The 14951-nt window shown below is 41.7% G+C and overlaps 1 protein-coding gene across 1 annotated transcript in view; it reads left to right on the forward strand.

The window, feature by feature from the left end:
* SLC44A1 (solute carrier family 44 member 1) overlaps positions 1 to 14951 on the forward strand; it is a 158734-nt gene that overhangs the window by 84534 nt on the left and 59249 nt on the right. Inside the window, exon 6 of the mRNA XM_056520228.1 lies at positions 6190 to 6359. Coding sequence (XP_056376203.1) covers positions 6190 to 6359 — 170 coding nt within the window. The remainder of the gene's footprint in view (positions 1 to 6189; positions 6360 to 14951) is intronic.

Raw genomic sequence — 14951 nt, forward strand, 5'->3', positions numbered from 1 at the left:
GATTAGAAAAACATCTGATTTCTTTCAAAAACGGCACCCCACCTGTGATGTGTAGTATTGCAGCTAATTTCCATTGAAGTGAATGGAGCCAAGTTGTTATACCCCACACAACCTGGATCCATCTCATGGCACCTTAGCTGATCAGCTTCTTTCTGGAGCTATGGTGTAAGCTTTCCAGCCCTGTCAATGTGTAAACAGTTCACTACAGTGATCCCTTAACATACAATGGTAATTGGTTTCATGCGGACCATCGTTTGTTGAAACCATCGTATATTGAGGGATTCGTACCATAGATGCTCACTCGAACTCGTGTGTCCCCGCCCCCGCCTGTCAGTTCGCCACTCCTCTGATGCCGTATCACTACATCGCCGCTGCCCTGCGCCGTTGCCGCTGAATGGTGAGTTGATGGGCCGTAGAGGCAGGGACATGTATCCTTCAGCAGGGCACATGGGTCATGTTAAACGGCTATCCAGCGGCAGCTGAAGCAGTCAGCGCTGCCTGATAGCCATTTTTGCAATGGCCCCTACAGCCAGAAGCATCTTATGTTGAAATGATCGTATGTCGGGGCAATCGTATGTCAGGGTACCAGGTTCATGTCATATGTAGGTGCTGTTATCCGTGTACTAAATGCCTGTGCATATACCAAATTATACCATACATTTACCTAGCAACTTACCTAGTGCATTAACAATCAGAAAAATGTTTGTTAGCTACATGTAGTTTTATTGTGGCTTTTATAACGGACTGCCCTATCACAATGGTTACTACAGCCTTTAGTGGGAATAGAAGAGGTTGCTTTGTTGAAAAAAACAAATAAAAAAAGTGACACCTAGTAGCCAAAACACAATGGACACTGCGTTTAGGTCTCTATAGAGGTGTACCATAGCCTGCAATATTATTTTATTTTCTTCTATAAGAAGATCAAATAGGTTTTCTTCCTCTAACAGTCACAGCAAAGCCTTATAATATGAGATGGTGAGACCATAGTTGACATAATAGAAGAGGTCGCTAGATAAACCTAACCCCAGCAATCTTCAAGCACCAAATAAAATGAGAAACCGTACAAAGCCCTCAGCCACTGATGTTTCCCATTTAAGAGCATTAGATGACTAAACTGATTTTTGAGACTGGTATTACAAGGCTGAAAAAGAGCTGCATTCTACCAACATACGATTAACTAGATTTTATTTGTGCATTGATTCTTTGTATGTGTTTCAGTTATATAGAGCACGGTGAAATACAATTAGTCTTTGGCCTCCTGTAGGCTTTGACCTGTTTCTGGACTTGAGTTACTGTTGTACCAGTTGTAGCTTCTCTACAGTATGTCTTCTGTGTCACACCAGTATATATTCTGGCATAGCACTTGGTTATGCCATAACTTACTGATTGGTGAAGTGCCAACTTCTGTGACCTGCATGATTTCTAGAACAAAGGGACCTGACGCTTTGTAGAGAACTGCAACTAAGCCCTATTGAAATAAAAGTGTTGTAGTATTTGGATAACACATTATATGGAAAGTCTACTATTCAGTGTAAAATAACCCTGAACTACAGCTTGGGCCACATTATTTTCTCTTACAGTCTATCTCACTTGCTCTCATGCACTCTATCTCGCTCTCTCTCCTCGCGGTCTAATTTGAATTATGGCTAGAGACCTGCATGCGCTGTTACAACTAGAAAGGAAATAATTAGTTTAACTGGCATCACAAAATTGTGATTTATATGATAAAAATATTGTGTCCCTTTTATTATAAAATTGTTACTAAACAGGTTCACTACCTCTCGAATCCTAAACTGCTGTTGCTATGCAGCCTCTGTACACAGTTGCTCTGTGTGTAAGCAGCATAGCAGCACTGTCCCTCTCTGCTCATAGTGCTCTCTATCTAAATAGTGATATCAGAAGCTGTACCCAATGCCAGGGATAGAGAGCAGCTGAGTACTGGCAGCAACAAGGGATGACACAGTTGTGTCTACATTGCGTGCTCTGCTGTTCCTGTAGCTGTGTGTCTGTAAAAAAAAAATTTTTTCGCGTGCTGTACCCGATGCTCGCTCTCTATCTCTCTCTGGCATTGGGCACGGCATATTTAGAAAGAAAGAGCACTGGAAGCAGGAAGGCACATTGCAGCTATTCTGCTGCCCATACACAGCAATTTAGGAAACGGGTGTTCGACTTGATTAAAGGGGTACTCCAGTGGAAAACAAATATTTTCAAATCAACTGGTTCAAGAAAGTTATACAGATTTGTAAAGTACTTCTATGTAAAAAATCTTTGACCACAGTGCTCTCTGCTGACACCTTTGTCCGTGTCAGGAACTGTCCAGAGTAGTAGCAAATCCCAATAGCAAACCTCTCCTGCTCTGAACAATTCCTAACGCAGACAGAAATGACAGCAGAGAGCATTGTAGTCAGACTGGAATGAACTACACAACTTCCTGTGGAGCATACAGCAGCTGATAAGTACTGGAAGGGTTAAGATCTTTATATAGAAGTGATTTGAAAATCTGTATAACTATTTACCATCAATTCATTTGAAAATATTTTTTTCCACCAGAGTACTCTTTTATTCGGTATAATGTATTAAAAACACCAGAATATTTTAATGGTTTTTATGCTAATTGATTTAAATGCCCCAAACATAGTAAGCTATTGACCACATTCAGGTCTTTTTTTTACAGGTGTACACATTTTATTTGTACTCAAAAGCGTGGTCTGCTGTGCTATAGAGTCAAAACTTGTATACTCAAAAATTACCCAAAGTAGTCACTAGCTAACTATGTTTGGGCCATTGATACATTAGCATTCCATTTTTTACATTTTCCTGACATATCCATGCCACGGAGGGCACAAACATGATAAAAGTCCTGTCTTAAAGCATACCTGCCATATCACAGAAAAAAAGTAATGCTTTTATTAGGTCATGCGGATGCTTTACATGTCTCTCTATTTGTCTAGCTTCTGTATTTGGCTCACAAATTCCTGTTTTGCCTCTCTCATATCACTGACATCCCCTGCTTATGAAGGGGAGTGTCTGAGACAAGCACTGAGCCCGCCATCACTCACCATGCATTCACTTCTTCCTTGAGTTTGTTGTCCTGGATCTCTTTATCCAATCACTGCAGGTTGCTCTGTAACTGTAACTTCTCTCTGTTTTCAGACAGGAGTCTGATAGACACGACAGGAGTGAGCACAGAGAAGTGCTAGTCCCACCCTTACTTTATGGACTTTTTCCCAGCCTGTGCTTCAGCTGGGACAATCAAACATGATGCTGGATGATGGATTATGTTCTGAATAGTATGGTGACCTTTTAGTGGTCTTTTTTTTTTTTTTTTTTTTTTTTTTTTTTTTAAAGCTATGATTTTTATAAAAAGGAGGTAACATTTCTTATGAAATATATTAGAAAAGTTAATGTTTTGCCAAGATGTACAACATAGAAAGTCTTTGATTCTGACAGTGCCCATTTAATCACTTACTACTGAATAATCAACTTTCACTTTATGCTATTTAAACAGAGCAAGAAAAATCTTAATCAGAGAGAGCTACAATGCATTTAGAAAGTTTTTAGACCCTTTCATTTTTTTTTTCTCATTTTAGCATCTTGAGGCTTTGTGCTAAAATTAAGCTTTGCCTTATCATGACTCACATTACATGGGGACTCCACTGGCCAGCATTTGGAACATTTGGCTTCGAATGCTGTGTGCGTGCTGTGGGGGCCTGCCATGCCCCCTCGTGCCGTCAGGCCATGCCAGCTCAATACAGGTCTATGGGAAGGGGACATGATGGCTGCCACGTCCCCTCCTATAGACTTAAATTGGATGGGCATGGCCGACCACCGCAGCATGCACACACAGCGTTTGGAACTAAATGTTCCGAATGCTGGCCAGTGGAGTACCCCTTTTAACTACTTCATAATGACCAAGTGAAAATAGAATGTCAGACATCTTTGCTTATTTATTGAAAAGGAAAATCAAAAAATTTTCATTGACATAAGTATTCAGACCCTTTCCTTTGTACTCAGCTAAAACACATCTGGCAACAATTAAAGCTTCCAGTCTTCTTGAATATGATATCACAAGATTAACACCCTTTGATTTGGGGGGGGGTTCTGCCATTGTTTTCTGCAGATCTTCTCAAGCTCTGTCAGGTTGGATGGGGAACATTTTCAGGTCAGTCCAGAGATGTTCGACTGAGTATAAGTCAGGCTGGGCTACTCAAAGGCATTCACAGAGTTGTTACTAAGCCATTTCTGTCATTGTCGTATTTGAAGTGACCTTTGGCCCAATCTGAGGATCGCCATCATGCCTCACTGTTAAAATGGTATTGGGCAGTATACCTGGTTCCCTCCAGATATGATGCTTGAAATTTTTTTTTCAAAACTTCGGGCAGGCTTTCATGTGTGATTTATCGAGGTGAGGCTTCTTTTTGAGTTCTCAAGTCCTCAATCTAGCAAAATGTGAAAAAGTTAAAGGGTCTGAGAAATCTTATGAATTTGCTTGCTTCCTTACGATCTTTACTAGAACTGCTCTTAACATAAAAACACCTACCTGTCTAATCCTTCAGTGATCCAGCAATATAGCTCTTGTGGGTGCCCCAAACTGCTTATTAGTAGCTGACATGTGGCCGCATCAACCATTCAGTAGCCTCAGCGGTCACATGTTGTACTATTGGTAGCACATGACTGCTGAGGCCAGTGATTGGCTGCAGCGGTAACACGTTGGCTGCTATTAATGACACCAGAGTGCCCGCTAGAGCTTTGACGCTAGATAGTCACAGGATTGCTCAAGCGAGTAAATGTTTTATGACATTTGTTGTTTTTTTTTTTTTATATTCGCTTCTACTTGGCATACTTTATTCAACAAAACCAAAGGCAGAATCCTTCATTTGCTTTATATATAAAAGCATGCTGGAAAGAACATTCTTTTTGTTATTGTATACTTGTGAACATAAGTAAAGAATATGCACTCTGGAGATGACACAGTTCTAAGTAAATAAAACCAATCTGTTTGCAGATGGTAGCTTACTATATGTTAGGTATACATCTATATAGTACATACACTAAATATTCATGGTATAGAAGATATGTGTAGAAGCTAGATTTTCCTTACTAGTTTTAAGCTTCTTTTCCATACAATGAAAGGTAAGTCTCTACAGCTGAAGAAAAACCTCAACATGTCATTTAAGATAATGATCTGTTTTTCTTATTTCTAAAAATATATATATATGTAAATATTGTTACATATTTAACTTTTCAGAAATATAGCTCAATACATTGTAAATGGATAGGAATGGCTTTTTATTCTACACTGTTTTGTTTGCCTCTCCACCTGATTTCCCGTTGCAGTAATGTAAATATTGCTTACTTTACTGCTTTCACTGAGGTTGCCATTGCAGCATTTGGCTTTTTTCATTCACATGGCTGCATACATGGTCTGAACGAGTGCTATCTGTTAATACTGTAAAGGGATTCCAAACCCGTCAGAGTAAAAACAAAGAAAGTTGGGGGTCCGACCGCTGGGGCCCCCCGCGATCTCCAGTACTGGGCCCCGACCTCGCGCAGGAAGGTGGCATGTCCATCCCCAGCATGATGCGTCCCCTAAAGGTACATTGGGGGGGGCGTGTCAGCTTCCGCATCATGCAGGGACAAAACACACCCTTCATTCGGGCGACCGGGCCCCCATGCAGGAGATTGCGGGGGGTTGCAGCACTCGGAACCCCCGCAGTCTATAACTTAACCCCTATCATTCAGATAAGGGGATATGTGATATACCACTACAGTTTTCCTTTAAAATCTATTGAGCTAGATATTTTTGAAACTACTATGCCCCTTTAAAAGTATAGTAAAATAAATTTATGCATGTAAGATACTGGCAAGCAAGTCTCATTTCACATCAATATAATTTATACCGGTCATACCACTTTTTATTGGTCCACATGAATTACTTTATATTGTGCTCCACCTCTTTCTGACAGACTGTCTGTGCTTTCACATTCATTCATTTCCATGGAGAGCATTATCAACCATCACCTTCCACATTTCTTCCAAAACCCTTTTGTTATGAAAAAAAAAAAAAAAAAAAAGACAACTTCACATTCACCTTTCATTTCTATGTTGATGTGACATTTTTTTTCATTTTATATTTCGGTAGGAGTAATTTTTTTTTCTATTTTGTTTTTTTTCTCCTTGTGTCACCAGTGCACCTATTCCATTCTTCCATCGCTGTGCTCCTGTGAACATTTCCTGCTATGCCAAGTTTGCAGAAGCCCTGATCACTTTTGTCAGTGACAATAGTGTCCTACACAGACTGATTAGTGGAGTAATGACCAGCAAAGAAATTATAATTGGACTTTGCTTTTTGTCACTAGGTAATGGTTTTTCTAATTATTAGACTTGATGTATAGCATTGTGTTAGGCGACGTGTTTGCACATTCACTAGCTGGGCTAGACTAAAGAAGGTTTGTATGGAATTATGAACATTTTTTGGCACATATGCTTACAAATTACTGCATGATTATAGTGGGTCTCCAATATTTAAATGCTTCACTTTACTAAAGTAGGTCTATTCTATTTGAATAAGCAGAGTTGCCATTCTACCTGTGTTACTAAAACAAAATCTGTATTTGTTCTTCTGCATGTAACTTTTTGTTTTGTGTTACATGTGCGTGTGTGTGTGTATGTGTGTATATATATATATAATATATATAATATAATATATATATACACACACACACACACACACACACAGTCATGGCCGTAAATGTTGGCACCCCTGAAATTTTTTAAGAAAATGAAGTATTTCCCACAGAAAAGGATTGCAGTAACACATGTTTTGCTATGCACATGTTTATTCCCTTTGTGTGTATTGGTACTAAAAAAAAAAAAAAAGGGAGGGAAAAAAACTAATTGGACATAATGTCACACCAAACTCCAAAAATGGGCTGGACAAAATTATTGGCACCCTTACCTTAATATTTGGTTGCACACCCTTTGAAAAAAATTACTTAAATCAGTCGCTTCCTATAACCATCAATAAGCTTCTTAAAGGGGTACTCCCAAGGATTTTTTTTTTTTTAATCAACTGGTGCCAGAAAGTTAAACAGATTTGTAAATTACTTCTATTAAAATAAACTTAATCCTTCCAGTACTTTTTAGGGTCTGTAAACTACAGAGGAAATGGTTTTCTTTTTGGAACACAGAGCTCTCTGCTTACATCATGACCACAGTGCTCTCTGCTGACATCTCTGTCCATTTTAGGAACTATCCAGAGCAGCATATGTTTGCTATGGTGATTTTCTTCTACGCTGGACAGTTCTTAAAATGTACAGAGATGTCAGCAGAGAGCACCGTGGTCATGATGTCAGCAGAGAGATCGGTGTTCCAAAAAAACCATTTCCTTTGTAGTATTTAGCAGCTAATAAGTACTGGAAGGATTAAGATGTTTTTTTATTAGAAGTAATTTACAAATCTGTTTAACTTTCTGGCACCAGTTGATAAAAAAAAAAAAGAGGTTTCCAAGTACCCCTTTAACCTCTCAGCTGGAATGTTGGACCACTCTTCCTTTGCAAACTGCTCCAGGTCTCTCTTATTGGAAGGGCGCCTTTTCCCAACAGCAATTTTAAGATCTCTCCACAGTTGTTCAATGGCATATATATCTGGACTCATTGCTGGCCACTTCAGAACTCTCCAGCGCTTTGTAGCCATTCATTTCTGGGTGCTTTTTGATGTATGTTTGGGGTCATTGTCCTGCTGGAAGACCCAAGATCTCGGACGTAAACACGGCTATCTGACACTGGGCTGTACCGTCCAAAATCCATTGGTAATCCTCAGATTTCAGGATGCCTTGCACACATTCAAGAAACAAGGAAGTAAGCGCTCCATAGAATAATATTGTTGAGCCCAGGGAGCCAATTATATATAAATTAAAACTGCTCACCCTGGGTGGTTGTGTAAGCACATACACAACAATGGGCCAAGTATGTAAAAGAAGATGGTCGTCTGCTGCCCTCCGGAGGATATGTGGTAGTGGATGTAGGGCTTCAAGGGATCCCGGCTCACGGCGCTGATCGACCAAGCAGGAAGATATACTTAAAAGAGGATTTATTTACCAGAATGCAACGCGTTTTGCTGCGCATGCGCAGCTTCCTCAGGCATCTTCCCCTGCCTGAGGAAGCTGCGAATGCGCAGCGAAACGCGTTGCATTCTGGTCAATAAATCCTCTTTTAAGCATATCTTCCTGCTTGGTCGATCAGCGCCGTGAGCCGGGATCCCTTTAAGCCCTACATCCACTTGCACACACTCAAGGCACTCAGTGCCAGAGGCAGCAAAAAAACCACAAAACATCATTGAATCTCCACCATATTTCACTGTAGGTACTGTGTTCTTTTCTTTGTAGGCCTCATTCCACTTTCGGTAAACAGTAAAATGATGTGCTTTACCAAAAACTCTATCTTGGTCTCATCTGTCCACAAGACGTTTCCCAGAAGGATTTTGGCTTACTCAAGTTCATTTTGACAAAATGTAGTCTTGCTTTTTTATGTTTCTCTGTCAGCAGTGGGGTCCTCCTGAGCCTGCAGGACAGCTTGAATATCTTTGGAACTTGTTTGGGGCTGCTTATCCACCATCCGGATTATCCTGCGTTTACACCTTTCATCATTTTTTCTCTTCCGTCCACTCCCAGGAAGATTAGCTTCAGTGCTATGGGTTGCAAACTTCTTGATGATGTTGCGCCTTTTGGACAAAGGCAAATCTAGATCTCTGGAGATGGACTTGTAACCTTGAGATTGTTGATATTTTTTCACAATTGTGGTTATCAAGTCAGTTCTCTTCTCCTCTTTCTGTTGTCCATGCTTAGTGTGGCACACACAGACACACAATTTTCAAAGGGTGACAATAATTTGTCCAGACCATTTTTGGAGTTTGGTGCGACATTATGTCCAATTTGCTTTTTTTCCTCACTTTTTTGGTTTAGTTCCAATACACACAAAGGGAATAAACGTGTGTATAGCAAACCATGTGTTACTGCAATCCTTTTCTGTGAGAAATACTTAATTTTCTATAAAAATTTCAGCCATGACTATATAGTTAGTCATGGCTGAAAAAAAAAAAATATATTAAAAGTCTACACACCCATATTAAGATGTCAGGTTCTCATGATGTTAAAGAGTAAGACAAAGAAACAATTCTTTCAGAACTGTTTCCACCTTTTATTGTGACCGGTAGAACAATTCAATTGCAAAACAGACTAAAATCTTTGAGGGGACATATAAAAGATCAACACACTATAACCTGTTTTCTTTCTCAAAGATTTCAGCCTGTTTTGCAGTTTAATTGTTTACGATTTAAGGTGGAAACATTTCTGACGTGATTTATCATTGTCCCATTATTTAAGATCACGACGACCTGGCATTTTAACGGGTGTGTTGACTTTTTATATCCACTGTTTGTGTAAATTATATATACAGCGGTTATAATAAGGATTGATGTAATCATTTTTCACACTGAATATATTTACATACTTACAAAGAAAGCAAAACTTATAAGTTCAGAAATTAAGTTGTGTAAAAATGTGAAGTGACACAGGGAGAAAGTAATGAACATGTGAAGAAAGGGAGGTGCAAAAAGGCATGGAAAGCCCAGACAACAGCTAAATTCTCAGCAATTAAAGCAGTCCAGCCTCTTGTCAATGCAAATTTAAACGACAACTGCAGTGCAATATACACTTATCCCCTATCTACAAGATAGGGGATAAGTGTCTGACCGCTGGGACCCCCCGCGATCTCCCTAACGGGGCGCCGCCATTAGCACTCATGGTGACGTAGCTTCGACCTAGAGGTCGACGGTGACGCCCGTCTCCTCCCCGTCCCCATACAGTTCTATGGGGGAGTCAGGGAGGCACAAATGCTGCCTCCCCACCTCTCCCATAGAGATGTATGGAGGAGGTGTGCCGGCTGCAACGTCATGCTGCGGCTGCACGGGACAGCCGCGGCCCTGTACAGTAGAATCACAGGGGGTCCCACCTGTGGATAGGGGATAAGTATTAATCACGCTGCAGATGTCCTTTAATATCACTTGGTTTAGTCTCAACTGATGCCTTCAAAAAGGTCTCATTGCCTAGGTGTCATACAAGACACATCTCATTGATAAAAACAAAGAACTATCTCAAGACCTTTACAACCTAATTTTTGCATAACATAACAATGGTGTTTGTTACATGCACGTTTCTAAGCTTCTGAATGTTCCAGTGAGCACTGTTTGGGTGAGACAATAAATTTTGTGTCACCATAAATTTGCCTAGACCAGGTGCTTTTTGCAAGATTTCTGACAGAATGAAAATAATAATGAGAAGAGTTGTCCAAGAGCCAAGGTCCCCTTGTGGAGAGCTTCACAAAAACTTTGTATTAGCAGGTACTATTATCTCAAAAAGAAGTAAGCAATGCACTCCGCCGCCATGGGCTGTATGGGTGCTCACCACACAAGACTCCATTGCTGCAAAAAAAGCTTGTTGAAACTTGTTTAAAGTCTGCTGCATGACATTTGGAAAAGCCAGTTCTATACTGGGAGAATATAGTGTGGTCAGATGAGAGCAAAATGGAACTGTTTGGATGCCGTAATACACACCATCTTTAGACCAAGAATGGCACTGCACATTACCTTAAAAACACAATGCCAACAGTGAAGTTTGGAGGTGGAAACATTGTGGTGTGGGGCTGATTTTCTGCAAATGGTACTGGTAATCTTTATATAGTGGATGAAAGGGCAGATATCCGATCTCATCCCCGGTGTTATAATTACCTGTTCCCGGGGGTCCGCGATCCTTCTGGCTCCTGCGCTATTGCTGTGCGCTGCGCAGCGTAATGACGAGTGACGTCCCCAACGCGATGTCACCGTCAGTGCGCACAGTGACAGCGCAGGACGCCGACGGAGCCAGAAGGATCGCGGACCCCCGGGACCAGGTAATTATAACACCGGGGGTGGGGGGAGGCGATGGGGCGGCGGCGGTATGTGGGCAGAGGATTGGGGGAGGCGATGGGGCAGTGGCATGTGGCCAGAGGATGGGGGAGGCAATGGGGCAGCGGTGGTATGTGGGCAGAGGATGGGGGGGGGGGGGGTAGGCCATGGGGCAACTGTGGTGGTTAGACTCAGGACCCCAGGACAGGCAGAAGCAGAGAAGTGGGTGGCGGCGGTCTCTGGCACAGTAAAAGCCGCTGCAGTTTATTGATTTAAAGCGCCTGCTTTAAATCATTGATCTGCAACGGCTTCTGCCCCGCCGGGGGAGGGGGGGGGTGTTGAAATAGCCGATAACTTATACCGGAATATCGGTATAAGTTATTGGCTATCGGCCTGAAAGGTGACAGATTATCGGTATCGGCCCTAAAAAATCGATATCGGTTGATCCCTAGAAAGAATTGAAGATCATAATTCAAAATTTGAAGACTGTTTGTGTGGATGAATGGGCCAAAAGCATACCAGAGCAATGAATGCGACTATTTTCTTTATACAGGAGATGACCAAGTTTTTTTTTGTTTTTTTAGATCAACTGGTGCCAGAAAGTTGAACAGATTTGTAAATCACTTCTATTTAAAAAATCTTAATCCTTCCAGTACTTATCAGCTGCTGTATACTACAGAGAAAGTTGTGAAGTTCTTTCCAGTCTTACCAAAGTGCTCTCTGCTGACACCTCTGCTGACAGAAACTGTCCAGAGCGGGAGAGGTTTGCTATGGGGATTTGCTCCTTCTCTAGACAGTTTTTGGCATGGGCAGAGGTGTCAGCAGAGAGCAGTGTGGTCAGACTGAAAATAAATTCAAAAAGAAAAGAACTCTGTGGAGCATACAGCAGCTGATACGTACTGGACTGGTTAAGATTTTAAATAGAAGTCATTTACAAATATGTTCATCTTTTTGTCACTAGTTGATTTAAAAAAATATTGTTTCCACCAGAGTACTCCTTTAAAGTTGTCATTTTCAACAAAGGGTTTTGTACAAAGTTTTAAATGGGCACTGTCACCAGCTTTATTTTTTGATATGTTGCAGTACTTATGTACTACAACATATCTCTAATATACTTTTATTATTATTATTATTTTTTTCATTAAAATGGTTTAAGTTACATTTAAAAATCGGCCACTAGGGGTCACCCTCCTAGTGGCTGGCTGCAGCCTGGTGTGACGTCACGCCTGAAAAAGGACTGATTTTGGCCTGGCAATCAGTCCTTTTTCATTTAGGCTGCACTCGCTCCCTACCTGTCAATCAGACAGGCAGGAGCGAGCGCATTGGCTCCAAGGCCACTCCTCCCGCACATCGTCGCCCCAGCTGTCCCTGCACGCCCGCTGCCGAACTCTGCAGTAAGTGTAATGAGGTATGCTGGAGGGGGGTTTGTGATGGAGGGAACGGGGTATGCGGGGGGGGGGGGGGGTTGTGATGGAGGGAACGGGGTATGGCACGGGGGGTTGATTTGACGGAGGGAACGGGCTAGCGCCGCTTGTAACTAACTAATAGTTTATCTACACGGTGCCTCCAGCTGTTTCAATACTACAACTCCCAGCATGCCCTGACAGCCAATAGATGTCAGGGCAAGCTGGGAGTTGTAGTGGTGAAACAGCTGGAGGCACCCTGTGTAGATGAACTAAGGTCGGAAGTCCCCCCCAGCAGGCATCAGTGACGTGGTGCCTGCTGGGGAAGTCTGCCTGGTAGTGAGCACACTACCAGGCAGAAAAAAAAGTTATTTTTAATATAGTAAAAATTAAAATATTAGTAAGTGTATTTAATATTTTATACCAGGGTTATTTCACTTTATTACATAACTTAATTTCTGAGCTTGTTTGCTTTGACTTCTTTGTATCTATTGATCACTTTGGGTTATTACCAACAACTGGTGGAAATTTCATGTCAATCACCTTAGTATATTTAGTGAGAAAAATGGTGACGTGTTTAAAGGAAAATTGTCAGTTTTCTCCCCCCGCACTAACCAGAGATACTGACTGGCAGTGCAGGGGACGCTGATCAGTTTGATGCTTACCATTCCCGGATCCACTGTTCGGCTGTAAATCTTCTATTTTCGGTATATGCTAGTTAGGTGCTAACTTGCATCGGCCGGGCTAGCTGGCACTCTGACGTCAGCATTTCTGGCCGCAGTGCCGCCCAGCTCATCAATATTCCTCCCCTCCCTCCGCCTCTCCCTCTTCTCCCTGCTCTATAATGAAGAGAGAGTGTAGGAATTTTGATGAGCTGGGCGGCGCTGCGGCCAGAAACACTGATGTCAGAGTGCCAGTTAGCCTGGCCGATGCAAGTTAGCATCTAATTAGCATATACCGAAAATAGAAGATTACGGCCAAACGGCATGGCGGATAAAGGCACAGTAAGCATCAATTTGATCAGCGTTCCCCGCCAGTACTGCTGGTTAGTGCGGGGGGTGGGAAGCAAGCTGACAGTTTTCCTTTTAACACTTATTTCACCCACATTTCACCCACTGTGTGTGGATGTCTGTCTGTCTGTCTGTCTATCTATCTATATAATATATATATATATATATATATATATATATATATATATATATACACACATATATACATACACTTACACACACACAGTGGGGCAATAAACCACAATTGGTGTCTGACTAAATACAAGTTCTCCCACTTAAAAAGATGAGGCCTGTAATTCTTCATCATAGGTATACCTCTACTATGAGAGACCTAATGAGAGAAAAAATCCATAAAATCAATTGTCTGATTTTTAAAGAATTTATTTGCAAATTATGGTGGAAAATAACTATTTGGTCAATTACAAAAGTTCTTTGCAATACTATGTTATATACCCTTTGTTGGTAATGACAGAGGTCAACAGTTTTCTGTACGTCTTCTCAAGGTTTTCACACACTGTTGCTGGTATTTTGGCCCATTCCTCCATGCAGATCTCCTCTAGAGCAGTGATGTTTTGGGTCTGTCGCTGGGCAACACAGACTTTCAACTTCCTCCAAAGGTTTTCTATGGGGTTGAGATCTGGAGACTGGCTAAGCCACTCCAGGACCTTGAAATGCTTCTTACGAAGCCACTCCTTCATTGCCCGGGCAGTGTGTTTGGAATTATTGGCATGCTGAAAAGCATGCCACGTTTAATCTTCAATGCCCTTGCTGATGGAAGGAGGTTTTCACTCAAAATCCTACGATACATGGCCCCAGTGATACTTTCCTTTACACGGATCAGTCATCCTTGTCCCTTAGCAGAAAAATAGCCCCAAAGCATGATTTTTTTCATCCCCATGCTTCACAGTAGGTATGATGTTCTTTGAATGCAACTCTGCATTCTTTCTCCTCCAAACACGACTAGTTGAGTTTTTACCAAATCATTCTACTTTGGTTTCATCTGACCATATGACATTCTCCCAATACTCCTCTGGATCATCCAAATGCTCTCTAGCAAACTTCAGACGGGCCCGGACATGTACTGGCTTAAGCAGAGGGACACGTCTGGCATTGCATGATTTGAGTCCCTGGCGGCATAGTGTGTTACTAATGGTGGCTTTTGTTACTTTGGTCTCAGCTCTCTGCAGGTCATTCACTAGGTCCTCCCGTGTGGTTCTGGGATTTTTGCTCATCGTTCTCGTGATCTTTTTGACACCACGAGGTGAGATATTGCGTGGAGCCCCAGATCGAGGGAGATTATCAGTGATCTTGTGTGTCTTCCATTTTCTAATAATTGCTCCCACAGTTGATTTCTTCACACCAAGCTGCTTGCCCATTGCAGATTTAGTCTTCCCAGCCTAGTGCTGGTCTACAATTTTGTTTCTGGTGTCCTTCAACAGCTCTTTGGTCTTGGCCATAGTGGAGTTTGACTGTTTGAACTTGTTATCAGTATAAAAGACACCTGTCCACAACTTCAAGCAGGTGCCATTAATACAGGTAACGAGTGAAGGACAGAGGAGACTCTAAATGAAGAAGTTACAGGTCTATGAGGGCCAGA

The sequence above is a fragment of the Hyla sarda genome, chromosome 1, assembly GCF_029499605.1.
Source record: "Hyla sarda isolate aHylSar1 chromosome 1, aHylSar1.hap1, whole genome shotgun sequence".
In the NCBI taxonomy this organism is placed as follows: domain Eukaryota; kingdom Metazoa; phylum Chordata; class Amphibia; order Anura; family Hylidae; genus Hyla; species Hyla sarda.